The sequence below is a fragment of the Cavia porcellus genome, unplaced genomic scaffold (assembly GCF_034190915.1).
Source record: "Cavia porcellus strain 051 isolate PalLab524CR breed Dunkin Hartley unplaced genomic scaffold, mCavPor4.1 scaffold_26, whole genome shotgun sequence".
In the NCBI taxonomy this organism is placed as follows: Eukaryota; Metazoa; Chordata; class Mammalia; order Rodentia; family Caviidae; genus Cavia; species Cavia porcellus.
In genome coordinates this window covers 34,654,523-34,668,144 of record NW_026947509.1, presented here as the reverse complement: position 1 = coordinate 34,668,144, position 13,622 = coordinate 34,654,523, and the positions used below count along the sequence as shown (strand labels likewise).

The following is a 13,622-nucleotide window of genomic DNA, read 5'->3' as shown; positions in this document are numbered from 1 at the left end:
CCCCTGCCTCAGACCCGGGCCACCTGTTCCGTCCCGTGCAGGGGACAGTCCAAGCCTCTCCAGGGAGCTGGGGTCTCTGTGTGCAGCGGCCACACTTGGCTCAGTGCTGTGACTAAGCAGTCCCTGGGGTCTTGGTCAGGAAACCTGGCTCTGGGCCTTGGATCCCTGAGCTCTTCCTCTTCCCTGTTAGTGGCCCCAATCTCAGACTGGTCTCCCCCTGACCACTGCCACCTCTGTACCTGCTGGGCTGTGGGTCTCCCTTAGCCTCTGGCCACCACCCTGGTCCGGCCAGGCTGGCACAGCAGCTCTAGAGAGGCTGTGAAGGAAGGGGGCTGAAGCAGGTGGAGGGCCAGGGGGCCGGATGGGGACGAGAGAAAGCCCAGGCTGGGCACGTACCTAGACTTTTTTTCTAGTAGCCTCCATTCAAAAAAGGAAAAAAAAGCAGGTAAGGTTCATTGTATTTAAACTCAAATATTACCGCAACTGTAAACATTTATTTTTGTTTTTTGGAGACAGGGTTTGGCTATTTAGGCTGGCCTTAAATTCACTTACGTAACCCAGGCTGGTGTTGAATTCATACTGATCCTCCTGCTTTAGCCTCCCAACTGCTGAGATCACAGGTGTGCACCACCACGCCCAGCTGCAACTGTAAATTATTAATGAGAATTTTTCATTGTTTTGCATACTAAGTCTTTGAATCCTGTGAGAATTTTACACTTAGAGCCCAATTCATATGTTACATTTTTACAGGTGTGGTACAACACACCTGCAATCCCAGCCCTCTAGAGGCTGAGGCAAGAGGATCACTTCCAGTTCCAGACCAGCCTGGGCTACAAAGTAAGACCGAGTCTTAGCAAAGTAAATAAATAACTAAAATAATTTTTCACCAGTAATATTTGATCTTATTCAGAGTTCTTGAAATTTACAGTTGCAGAAATATCCACACTTTTATTTTATTTTTATTTTTATTTTTTTTTTTTGTCTTTCTCCTTTTTATCGGTACCGGGGATCGAACTCACGACTGCCTGTTTGCAAGGCAGGCGCTTATGCCGCTGAGCTAAATCCCCAGCCCCCACTTTTCTTTTCTTTCTTTCTTTCTTTTTTTTTTTTTTTTTTTGGTCTTTTTGAGACAGGGTCTCACTATGTAGTTCAGTCTGGCCTTGAACTCATTTGGTAGTCCAGGCTGGCCTGAACTCAGCAATCCTCCTGCCTCAGCCTTCCGAGTGCTGGGATTACAGCCCACTCCACATCCTTACTGTTCCAGTACACTTAAAAGTTTTTCAGTAATTGAACCATCTGTTCAATTTTCATTGATTTATAAATTAAATTTTAATTAAATTTTGATGTAAATTTTAATTTCCATTAATGAAAATAAAACATGTCAACTTCCGGGCCTGGGTTGTGCTTTGCGACAGCCGTGGCTAGCAGCTGTCGTAGAGGTCTTCACGGGGACAGGGGTGCCAGAGACCTACGATGGAGCTCGCTGCCACTGCCACTCTCCGCCCTAGCACAGGACAGACAGACGCCTGGCGTGCATTTTAGATGGCCAGAGAACCCTGTTCCTCCTAGGCACCTCCTATGCCTCAGTCTACCCAGATGGACTACAGCCGTGCCTCTGACCAAGCCTCACTCTGGAGGCCGGCGTCCATGGCCGCTCTTAGGGTCTGCTCAGTTATCTGCGACCGCGGGGCGGACGACACTGTCCGGCCCGTGACACTGCCCTCGCGGCCCTCGGCCACCAGACCGAGGTTCTGGAGAGCAGCTCTGCGCCAGCGCGGCCAGCCGGGCCAGGTTTGGCGCCCTCTACAGGCAAGGCTGAGACAGACGGGTCTCGGTGACACCCCACCACTGGCCACAGAGAAATGGCGGGACAGAACGAGATTTGATTGCGCGGCCCTGGATTCTAACGCCTGCTCTATCCGCCCCATCGCGCTGCAGTTGCGAGGACTTAGGACCGACTCTTCTGAGGCCTAGGGCAGGAAAACACTCGCGACCTCCCCGCCGCCCGGCTCTCCGCCCACAGGGGGCGCTGCAGGGAGCCTCGCTGGTCGCCCCGGGCCCAGGCGGCTCTGCCAAGCCATAGCCCAGCCACTACCTGGGTGAGACCGCGGCTGTCTCCTCCGGGCCACTCCTGTATTGGAAGGGAGAAGTCGTTCATGGGCAGTGTGCGCTTTGTCACAATTCTTTCTGTGCTTTCGCTGGGTCCTAGGAAACGGACGATCTAGAGAAGGCAGGGGTTTAGTGGCCACAGATTCGGGGCTGGCGGGGACCCGAACAGACCCCTCTAGTGAGCCTTCCGCGGCCCTGCGCTGAGCAACCCTGAGCCCCTGGGACGGAACGTGGCAGGCGGGCGAAGGCAGAGGAGGGGACAGTGCGGGAGTCCGCAAGCGGGGAGAGCGGGCGTCCGTGCGGCGTCCCCTACGTCGGCTCATAGGAGGGTGCGCAAGTGACAAGCACAACGTTCAAGCTGGAGCCTGCAGCATCTTCCCGACAGCAAGCCTCTCTCCCAAGAGCAGAGTGGCGAATCGGCCGCCTCCCTTGGTTCCAAAGGTTCCCTCTTTCCAGCGCTGAGCATCAAATCCAGGGCCCCGCACAAGCTGGGCAAGTGTCCTGCCGCCGAGCCGCAGCCCCATTCTCTATCCTTCAGAATTTCGAAACGTTAATGTACACTATAAACTGTCTCAAAACTAAAGAAAAATATTTGTTAATTTATAAAAGACAGATTACTTACAGATATTATAATAGAACACTCTTTGCAGGGTTTCTTTTGATTTTATTTTTGTCTTTTTTTTTTTTTTTTTTTTTTTTTTTTTTTTTGAGACAAGATCACACAACAGTTCAGGCTGGCCTTGAACTCACTTTGTAACCCAAGCTGGCTTCAAACTCGCAGGGATTCTCTTGCCTCAGCCTCCTGAGCGCTGGGATTACAGGCGTGTGCCACCGTGCCCGGATTTGAGTTTCTTTTGAAAACAGACTTGCTTTTTTTTTTTTTTTTTTTTCCAATTTAGAGTCATTTCTCTTAAAAAAAAAAAAAAAAAAAATTCTGGTACCCGCACCCCGCAATTTCCAGTGTGGGCTCGGTGGCCGTTGTTGCAGTAAGACCCCCAGAGCAGCAGGTAGCGATGTGAACACCGCTCGCCCATTACTCTACACTCTTTTTCTCTGCAATGGCGGGTGAAGGTGGGGTCCTCTCTTCATAGGGGTGGCCATTTTAAAGCCTGATGTTAGGTGTAGGCCAGTGTCCCCAGCGCGCAGGAAGTCAGACCTCGAGGAAGATTACAAAAAACAAAGGCATCCTTTTGTACTGTACAGAGCCACCTAGAGCGACGGCAGCGTCGGAGAAGACACAACCCGGGGAGGAATGCTAGCGAGCTGGCAGGCGGCGCGGCGGGCAGCCCAGGGGTGCGCGGGGTCCTGCCCAAGAAGGGAGCCGCCGGCCAGAGCAGGCTACTGACTGAGCTGAGCTCCCGGGAAACGAGGCGGCGCGGCGGAGCGGACTGGGCTTGACCTGACAGATACGCGGCGCGGCCGGGTCGGCAAGCGAGCGGACTGGCAAGTGCGGGGCGCAGTCATGATCACCTCAGCCGGTGAGCGCTCCTTGAAGTCAGCACCCGAAGGAAGAAGCCGCCACCGCACCGGCTTTTAGCTGAGTCAGGGCGGGTGACTGGGCATCTCCGGGTGGAGCGCCGGCCTGCGCGGCCCGGGCCACTGCGGCTCGGGTACCGGGATGTGGCTGGGGCCGTGTGGGCCCCGCGCCCCTTCGGTGCAGAGGCGTTGGACCGAATCGGCCGCCTCTGCCTCCGTCGGCGGCCACACCCCCGTGCCGGCGCGGACCCCAGACTTGCGGTTTCTTCCGACTGTGTGGTTCGCTGCCGTGCAGAGCCGTTTGACAGTGAGGTGGGCTGGGGCTCTGCTCCGCCGCCTCGCTGCCCGCTCCGCGCTTCGGATCCGGCCTCGGTCCGGCTTCCTCGTAACAAAATGCGAAACTAGGTTCGAGGTGGGGACGTGCCGGGGTCCATTCCGGTGCCGTTTAGTCACCGCACGCAGAGAGAGGACTTGTGTGTGCGGTAAAAACAGCACAGTCCTGAGAGCCAGCGTCTCCTTTTGCGGTCAGGTGCTCAGTTAAGTAGTTTGTATCCAAGAAAGAACTTGAGGGTCCGCAGGGCAGATTTCGTACAGTTAAACAGAGCTTAAGAGGACAAATGCAATGATATTTGAAACTGGTAAGTTACAAAGGTCAACCTTGTGGTTTTGGGTTTTTGAGACAAGGTCTCAGTGTGTTGGCCAGGCTGGCCACAAGCTCAGGTGATGCTCCTGCCTCAGCCTCCTGAGTGCCACTGGAAATTACAGATAGGTGTGGTGGCACGTTAGAGGTGAACTTTTTGTTTTGTTTTGAAACAGAGGCTTGCTATGTAGTTTAGCCTGGCTTTGAACTCACTATGAAGCCCAGGCTGGCTCTGAACTCTTGGGAATCCTCCTGCCTCAGCCTCCCAAGTGCTGGGATCACAGGCATGTGACACGACACCCGGTTTAGAGATCAGTTTTTGAGTGGAGTTTTTAAGCTCTGTACTACAGATTGATGTGTATATGGCTTTTTACAACTTTGGTTCATTCTCCCTTTCCTGCATGCATACTCTTCCTTCTTGTTGTTTTACTCTGTACTTTGTCTGTCTCACAGCTATTTTGTTGCAAACAAGGTGGTTATTAGAAGATAGTAATCTGAGGAAATTGGTGGAGATGCTGAGAGACAATCATAGTTATTTTCAAATACTTAAGGAGTTGTTACCTATATGTGGAATTAGACTTTTGTCCTTGATGGATTTCAGTATAAAGAAGAGCTTTTTTCCAGTTAGTGAGCTACAGGGGTAAACATTACATTTCTTTCCTTATAAATGCGTTCTATTTTTTAGATGTGACTGTATGTTTTTTCCTACTGTGGACTGAACCACCTTGGTTTCTTGCCTGGGTTACCGTAATACCCTTAAGACTTTGTTTATCCATCCATATCCCTTTTAAAATCTGTTTATTGGGTTTTTAGAAAGCATTAATCACAGAGTATTTCTTTGCATAAAATCTTATACTGCTTGCATGTAAGCAAAATAAATTCCAAATTCTTAACCCAATGCCTGTGTGACCTATTTATTCCTGCTCCATCCTGCTGCTGCTTCTCTTCACTCACTGCATCAAGGTCTCAGATTCTCTGTGTGTGGATTCTCTGCTGAAGAGCCCTTACACATTCTGTTCCTTTTCCAAGCTTCTTTTTCCCACATTTTCTGAGTTTCTCATCCTTTCTTCCTAACTCAGGTGTTAGTCTTAAATGACCACTCTGTTAAAACACACCGCTGGTCCCCCGTAGCTGCCACTTCTCTCCATCACAGTTCTGTAATGACCTTGTTTGCTTGCCTGATGACTATTTTCTTGCCCTGGCAAAGTTCTGTATAGGAAACTTGTTTTCACAATTCTTAGAACATTGCTGAATGCATTGCAGAGTTCAAAAGTATGTCTTGAATGGAAAAAAAAATCAGTCCACCAGTCACATCAGTAAATAGGTCCCTAGATTTTAAGTAGAGACTGAAAAAGCTTCAATAGCAATGTAGTAGAATTGGCCTCTTCGTAGTGGCAGGACTGATGAGTCATGAAGTTGTACTCCGAGATTCTGTAGTAATTAAGGTCTTTGGTTAAGTTTATTGGTTCACTTGTCAGTTTTTACTCCAAGCTCCATTACTTTGCTTCCTGTCCTATGTAACTCTTGTTGGCTTAGGATCTGTCCTAGGTGCTAAGCAGGCTAGTGGCTTGCTTCTAGTGTGTCAGCTTATTTGTTTATTCACCAGACACTCAGCAGGTACTAGAGAGTAAAGAAAGAGGTAAGAGGTCAGCATACACTGTTAAGTCCTTCGAGAGGTTTGACCGTGAAAGGAAGTAGGGTGAAGAGCTGCTTCTTCCTTGGAGGCAAATGTAAAGTTCAGTGAGTTAGAGGTGGTATAGATGTGTAGGGGCAAAGAGTGTGGGAAAGCTTAAAAATAACAGTTTCTTCCCCCTCTTTCCTTTCCTACTTCCCAGAAGCAACAATTTTTAACTTCAAAGTTGCGTCTTATGGAACATACCCATATTGAGAAATAATACCCAAATATTGCTATAAATTGACTTAATAATTTAGCCAATATCTACGGAGTTCTTCTTTCCCATTCCCTCTTCCATCCACAGGAGGGACCTGTGTTCCTTTTTTTTGGTTGCAGGTATTCGCCACGATGCGCAGCAATAAATTCTTTTTTTGAGTATAAGCATCAACAGTTTTAAAGAAAAATAATCATACTCCTCATGAAGTCATCTCTCAATATAAGCCTTTTTTTCTAGTGCCATATGATTTTGACCAAGCATGTATTTCTGAATGAGCATGTTTCATAATTATGATATGCCTTTTGTCTTCTAGCTGGAATTATCTCTCTTCTGGATGAAGAAGAACCACAGCTTAAGGTATGAGCTGAAAACCAAAGTCACTAAATTTACTATGAATTATGACACCATTTGAATTTTTTATTGTGTGTCACTATGATTTAAAGTAATCATTCCATATACCCTGTTGCCAGTCACTGAGGACAGTCTTTTGGCAGTAGCCACTTTTCTTTGCGTTTTACACAACTGAAGCAAAAAAGCTCAACAGAAAGCACAAAAAGCTGCTTTTTCTGTACACATAAAGTTATTTTTAGTTGATAGAAATTTGGAATGTACTTCCAAGTAAGAGGCTCTAGCCACCTGCATCTATTTCCATCTAAACTAGCAACTTTGAGTCAGTCCTATGTATTCTAAGAAGGAAAACCTTTCTTATGATAAAGAATGACATTACAGCCAGGCGTGGTGGCACATACCTGTAATCCCAGCACTCTGGAGGCTGAGGCGGAGGATTGCTGAGAGTTCAGGGCCAGCCTGAACAGCATAGTGAAATCCTATCTCAAAAAGCCCCCCCCCCAAAAAAACGCCTGACTTTATATGGTTAGTCAAGTGTTTGTGTTTTGTTTTTGGTTTTTTTGAGACAAATTTTTGCTCTGTGGCGCAGGGTGGCCTTGACCTCACAGCAGTCCTCCTGCCTCAGTCTCCTGAGTGCTGGGAAGTCTACTATTTTATGATTGAAAATAGGGAAATATGTATAAATTCAGGAAAAAGTATTAGTTAATTTATAAATATTTGCCATAGATTAACATTTTTTATGACTTATTGAGGATTTTACCATTGATTTGTTGGAAATTTTAAAATCAAGGGAATGGTTAGTCTGTCTCAAAATAGAATTTGATTTTATCTTTTACAGGAATTTGCACTACATAAGTTGAATGCAGTTGTCAATGACTTCTGGGCAGAAATTTCAGAGTCTGTAGACAAAATGTAAGATGCTACATTATTCCTATAAGTTTGAAAAATGCAGATCAGTTTTCATGGTGTATAGATGTGATGCTTACTCTAATTCTAATTTATTTAGTTATACTGCTAAATTATACCTTGAATATTTAGAATTGAGATTTTTAAGGAAAACCATAGCTTGAATGAGGCCTGCCCTTTGTAATTTCTTTCAGAGAAGTTTTGTATGAAGATGAAGGTTTCCGGAGTCGGCAGTTTGCAGCCTTAGTGGCATCTAAAGTATTTTATCACCTGGGAGCTTTTGAGGAGTCTCTGAATTATGCCCTTGGAGCAGGCGATCTCTTCAACGTCAATGATAACTCCGAGTATGTGGAGACCATTATAGGTAATTATCCTTGGCTTCTGCTTCCTCTAGTGATTGCCTGGGCCACAACAAGAGAAGAGGAACATGGTTAAAATACATATAAACTGTATGTAAATGACAAAGCTTCCTTCTTAAATTTTTTTATTATAACCTTCCAAAAAGACAAAAATATAAACATAGAGCCAGTGGGATATTTGACCTTGTTTTTATGAAATGAACTGATCATTGTCTGTTCCAGAGGAAGCTGTGGCACATGGGGGGGTCATTTGGCCATTATTCTACAAAGATGGGCTAGACACAGCCTATACTTAAGATGCTTATAGTTTGATTAATATAAAAAAGTCTAGTATATTTCTGTGTAATAATTGCTATTATAGGCCTTTTTTATTATAAAACTTTGGTCATCAATAATGGGAAAAAAAGTTGTTTTAAAACTGAAATAGCAACTTTTGAGTCAGCAACTAAATTACAGGGAGTAATAATAATTTTGGTTAAAATAAGGCAGCAGTATAGAAGTGTTTTGAGTAGTGTGAATCTTATTTGAATTGGTGTGTAGACCTTTATTATTCTTTTTCATTTTCATTTTTATTGGTACCAGGGATCGAACTCACAACCGCCTGCTTGCAAGGCAGGTGCTTATGCTGCTGAGCTAAATCCCCAACCCCCCTTTATTGTAATCATTATAAAGAGAACAGTTTTGATTAAAAGTATAATTTGTGTGATTTTAAAATTTATTTATTTATAGTTGTAAGTATGTATGCTTGTAAAAGTAGACAGTGTCTGTGTCAATTAAGGTCAGTTGTCAACCTGACTGGTTTGTACCTGCCTACGGTATTAATAAAGCCCACTTCCAGTATGTCTGGGTAGGCTGGGAGCTGGGGCTGTGGGTGCTAAATCTGGTCCCCAGCCCCTTCCTCCAGCAGTCTCCCTCTGTTCTGCTTCTTGCCCTCCATGAGGTGAGTGGCTTTCCTCTTCCATGTCCTGCCGTTTCTTTCTGCCTTGGAGCCATCCCACACTGGACTAAAGCCATGGGCCAGATAACTCTCTCCTTCTCTATGCTGTGGGTGTCATGTGTGTCGTGCATTTTATCCCCTCAATAGGAAAGTTGGCCAATGCAATGTCCTTTCTGATAGTTTGGTCCAATTTAGAAAATAATCAGAATTACTTTATTTTTCTCATAGCAAAATGCATTGATCACTATACCAAACAGTGTGTAGAAAATGCAGATTTGCCTGAAGGAGAAAAAAAGCCAATTGACCAGAGATTGGAAGGCATTGTGAATAAAATGTTCCAACGATGTCTAGATGATCACAAGTATAAGCAGGCTATCGGCATTGCTTTGGAGACACGAAGACTAGATGTCTTTGAGAAGACCATACTAGAATCGGTACGTGGACAATGACTTTTTTTTTTTTTTTTTTTGTCTTTTTCGTTTTTATCGGTACCAGGGATCGAACTCACGACTGCCTGCTTACAAGGCAGGCGCTTATGCCGCTGAGCTAAATCCCCAGCCCCGACAATGACATTTTAAAAATTGTTCATTGTAGGAAGAACCAGCACAGTGAATTATTTAAACTGCTAATGTCCTGGGTAAAGAGCAGAACATATATATTAGGGAGTATATTTTATATGTTTATATATATATATATATAAACTTTCTATTTTGTGTTCATAAAAATACCTGCTTTTCTCCTTTGAAGTCTTGCAGATGTATTACCCTGTCTTTTTTAAGAAGCTCGTACTAGCCGGGTGTGGTGGCTCCCACCTGTAATCCAAGCACTCAGAAGGCTGAGGCAGGTGGATCCTAGCAAGTTTGAGACTAGCCTGAGCTACAAAGTGAGCTCAAGGCCAGCCTGAACTGCATAGACAGACCCTGTCTCAAAAAAAAGACCAAAAAAAAAAAAAGAACCTCATACTGACAAACTACTGTTTTAATGCATATTACTTTAGAACTATAAACTAAATCCGAGATTTGAGAATGTCTTGAGATAATTAAGACAATTGTAAGTCCCTCACTTAAGAGATCTGAAAGGTGCAGAGCTGAGGTCTATGCACCCAGGTCCGTGGGGCTGCTGGGCCACTGCTCCCCCTTCCCACCAGCTGGTGTCCCATCCTCCTCTTGTCTCACTCCGCATCTCAGAGCGCACACCTGTATAGGCGGAACTGTGAAACAGTGCGCTCACTGTTTTGTGGTGGAATGCTGATATTTTTAATTAGTATTTAATGTTTAAAAATGCATTAGTCATACCCCATTGAGCTGATTTCATCTTACACTGGTTAATCAACAGCTTGCTTTTTGAGAAACACTTTTATAGCTCTTCAGTTTTCTTCTGTATGTTGTAGGACTGTTTTAGAGGAGTATCTCAACTGTGGGGGGGTGTTTGTAAGAACCACAAAGTACAAACACATATGGGTCTAAACAGCTCTAGGTGCCTAAGTCACTCTTCTAAGACTTGTGTTTCCTAGCCATAAGTAAGTGTGGGCACTAAATCAGGAGCAAGTCTAGTAGTAAGTCGGGAGGTGGAAAGTCATTAATAGACCCAGATGGTAAGGCATAGCTGCTCAGCCTGGGAACATCTGGAAATAACATCACGCTACTATAGTACACTACATTGATATAGTGGAGCTCTTCAGTGATCATTAAAGACTAAATTATTTTCAACTCATTTTTTTCCATGTAGAAATAAATTCTTCTCTGAAGATTTCGCTCTAGCTAGGCATGGTGATATAATCCCAGCAGAAGGATCATAAGTTTGAGCTCTGACAAACCCTGTCTAAGAAATAAACAACAGTGACACTGGGGATGTAATTCAGCACATCCTGGGTTAAGTCCTCAGTACCTCCTAATCCCTGCTCTCTAAAATACAGATTTATAGATTTCTCTCTAAAATGGTTTAAATTTTTAAACCAAGTGGCTTAAATTATTTGGTACCTTGAAAAACTAAGAGGGTAGATTAAAGTAGTTCAGGCACTAAGTAAATACAATGCTTCAGTAACCAGATAATAAAATATCTTTAAATTATCTCTTTCAGAATGATGTCTCCGGAATGCTAGCTTACAGCCTCAAGCTCTGCATGTCTTTAATGCAGAATAAACAGTTCCGGAATAAAGTACTGAGAGTTCTAGTTAAAATCTACATGAACTTGGAGAAACCTGATTTCATCAATGTTTGTCAGGTAATTACACTGTATTATGTTACATTTCTCCACCCATGCTATGGCGTTTGTACAGCATTCTACATTTACTACATGATATTACTGTAGCGGGTTCGTATATACATTTCAGGTGATCTTTACAACGGGCCCATGAGGATACCATGCATGACTCTCATTCCTTTTCATTGACAAAACCAGAATCTTACCACACTAAAGATCTACTTTGTTACAATACATTCTTTATATATTTTTTTTTATTTTGAAAATAATTCAAGTAATTAAGGAAATCTTGGGAACAAAGGAGGTTAGGAAAAAGGAAGGTAAACCAGGTGTGGTTTCGTGTACCTATAATCCCAGCACTCTGGAAGGCTGAGGTTAGAGCATCACAAATTCAAGCCCAACTCTGGCAGCTTAACAGGTTAGATCCTGTGTCAAAATAACCAGAGTAGAGTAGAGTAAAATAGAATGATGCAGCTTGTTTAAAGGAAGTCTGCTCTGTTCACTTTATATTTCAGTTTCATCCCTTGGAGGCAATTTTGTATCGTTTAGCTATCTTATTCCTTGTCCTTTTATGATTTTGACATTTTTTTTATTTGTTTACTTTTTGTCTTTTTGAGACAGGGTCTCACTATACAATTCAGGCTGGCCTTGAGCTCACTTTGTAGCCCAGGCTGGTCTAGAACTTGCAACGATTCTTCTGCCTCAGCCTCCTGAGTGCTGGGATTACAGGTGTGAGCCACCACGTCCAGTTTATTTGTTTGTTTTTAAAGTATGTTTTTTAACAGGTAGTACATCCACCTGATTTAAAGTTCAAAAAGAACTGCAGAACTGGGTTTAGTGATGGACACTTGTAATCCCACCTACTCGAATTTGTACCTGGGTGGATTATAAATTTGAGGTCAGCCCAGGCAATTTAGGGAAACCCTGTCTGAAAATGAAAAGGGTTGGGAATTTAGTTCAATGATCCCTGGATTTAGTCCCCAGTATATAATCCTACTCCAAATTTAAATTGAGTTCTTAAACAGAAAATCCTAATTTTTTGGATAATTTTGCTACACCTATGACAAATCATGAGAAACGTGCTTCATGATGATAAATCTGATCCCTCGTCCTGATGCATCACAGTGCAATAAGTGTTAAGTAAGTGGATGATTTCTCAAAATACAGTAAGGCAGAACATACAAGTTAAGGAGCAGTTGGATAGGATTTGAAGTAGCCAAGATTCATTCATCTGTTAGTATCAAATACTCCACCAAGTGGAGTATTAGGACCTAAGTATGTAATTTGTGTGAAGTTTTTTTTTTTTTTTTTTTAATGGTAAACATTGCCATTTTTAGGAAAACTGCACCTAGTGTTGGACTTAGAAGCAGAATGCTGGACTTGATACTCTGCCCCAGTTTGCCTGTGCTTGCATCTTACAGTCTTCTGCATGGACGACTGTTGTGCTGCAGAGACCTTGCAGATGAGGCTCCCAGTTATTGTTTCCCTGTCCTTTATCTCTGTTTCAGTGCTTAATATTCTTAGATGATCCTCAGGCTGTGAGTGACATCTTAGAAAAACTAGTAAAGGAAGACAACCTCCTCATGGCTTATCAGATCTGTTTCGATTTGTATGAAAGTGCCAGCCAGCAGTTTCTGTCCTCTGTGATCCAGAACCTTGGAACCGTGGGCACCCCCATTGCCTCTGTGCCTGGCTCTACCAACACAGGCACTGTTCCAGGAGCTGAGAAAGACAGGTATGAGCTATCTTTTTCTGCATCATAACTGATTGAACAATCTGTATTTTATTTGGGGAATAGTTATACTATTCATAAATAGCATATTCTAAAAATAAATTTAGCGACTACTGGCACAGAAAGGAAAACCAAGCCTGAGAAGAAATAAGAGGGTTTACCTAGTGGGGAAGCCTGCCAGGTAGCATGAGCAGTAGTTAATAAAGTAAGTCAAAACCAGAACTGTAGGTGGGGTGGGTGGGCTCACTTTAGGATTTCTTTCTTAGGCGTGTCTGGGCTAGGTAATTGTGGGAAGGGAAGAAACATTCTCAAGCTTTTTGTGCTTCTTTTGGAACTAAATTTCTTAGATGAGTGCAGCATTAAATTTTATTTTCCTATGTTTTCTTATGCATTTAGACTACTACGCAAAACATTTTTGTCTTAGTTATAGCTGCTTGTCTTACTTCCAAGTTAGTCGCACAGCAATGACAGTCATTCCTTCAGCACTTAAATGTTAGATCCCTCTAAATCTGTAATACTTCCCAAGTGGTTCTAAGTCTTGACAGTAGCTTGCAAGGTTGCACTGCTGTCTTCATTGTCCAAAGGTTCTGCATCTACTTGTTGAATCAACTGAGGATTGAAAATATGGGGGCGGGTACATCTGTACCTAATAGGTACAGATTCTTTTTAAATAACCCTAGACAATGTATTGTATAACATTTGTGTAACATTTACATTGTGTTAGATGTGGTACGTCATCTGCTCATGACTTAAAGCAGGTGGAAGAAGATGAGCTTCGATTATGTGTAGTCACTGGGTCCGTTGTTCGTCTGTGACTTGAGTGTCCACAGATTGGAGAGCTTGGCACCGGCAACCCTTGGGTGCCAGGAGCCGCGTGCTCCTGATCTGGCCTCGCTGTGCCCTCCCTCAGTTTGTCTCTTCATCCTCACCGCCTTTACACTCCCTTGGCCTTGCTACTCCTCAGAATTACTAGAATATTCCCAGCAGTGGGAAGATTTTCTCAAACTCAATTTTTATTATT

General features: G+C 43.8%; 1 protein-coding gene across 1 annotated transcript in view; it reads left to right on the top strand.

Moving 5' to 3' along the window:
- Nucleotides 1–3,401: 3,401 nt before the first annotated feature.
- The window catches only part of Psmd1 (proteasome 26S subunit, non-ATPase 1), an 84,759-nt gene continuing 74,538 nt past the window's right edge, over nucleotides 3,402–13,622 (top strand). The window contains exons 1-7 of the mRNA XM_003474602.5: nucleotides 3,402–3,587; nucleotides 6,431–6,474; nucleotides 7,304–7,377; nucleotides 7,566–7,735; nucleotides 8,896–9,101; nucleotides 10,747–10,890; nucleotides 12,378–12,604. Of these exons, the coding sequence (XP_003474650.1) occupies nucleotides 3,572–3,587; nucleotides 6,431–6,474; nucleotides 7,304–7,377; nucleotides 7,566–7,735; nucleotides 8,896–9,101; nucleotides 10,747–10,890; nucleotides 12,378–12,604 (881 nt within the window). The 5' untranslated portion in view covers nucleotides 3,402–3,571. The remainder of the gene's footprint in view (nucleotides 3,588–6,430; nucleotides 6,475–7,303; nucleotides 7,378–7,565; nucleotides 7,736–8,895; nucleotides 9,102–10,746; nucleotides 10,891–12,377; nucleotides 12,605–13,622) is intronic.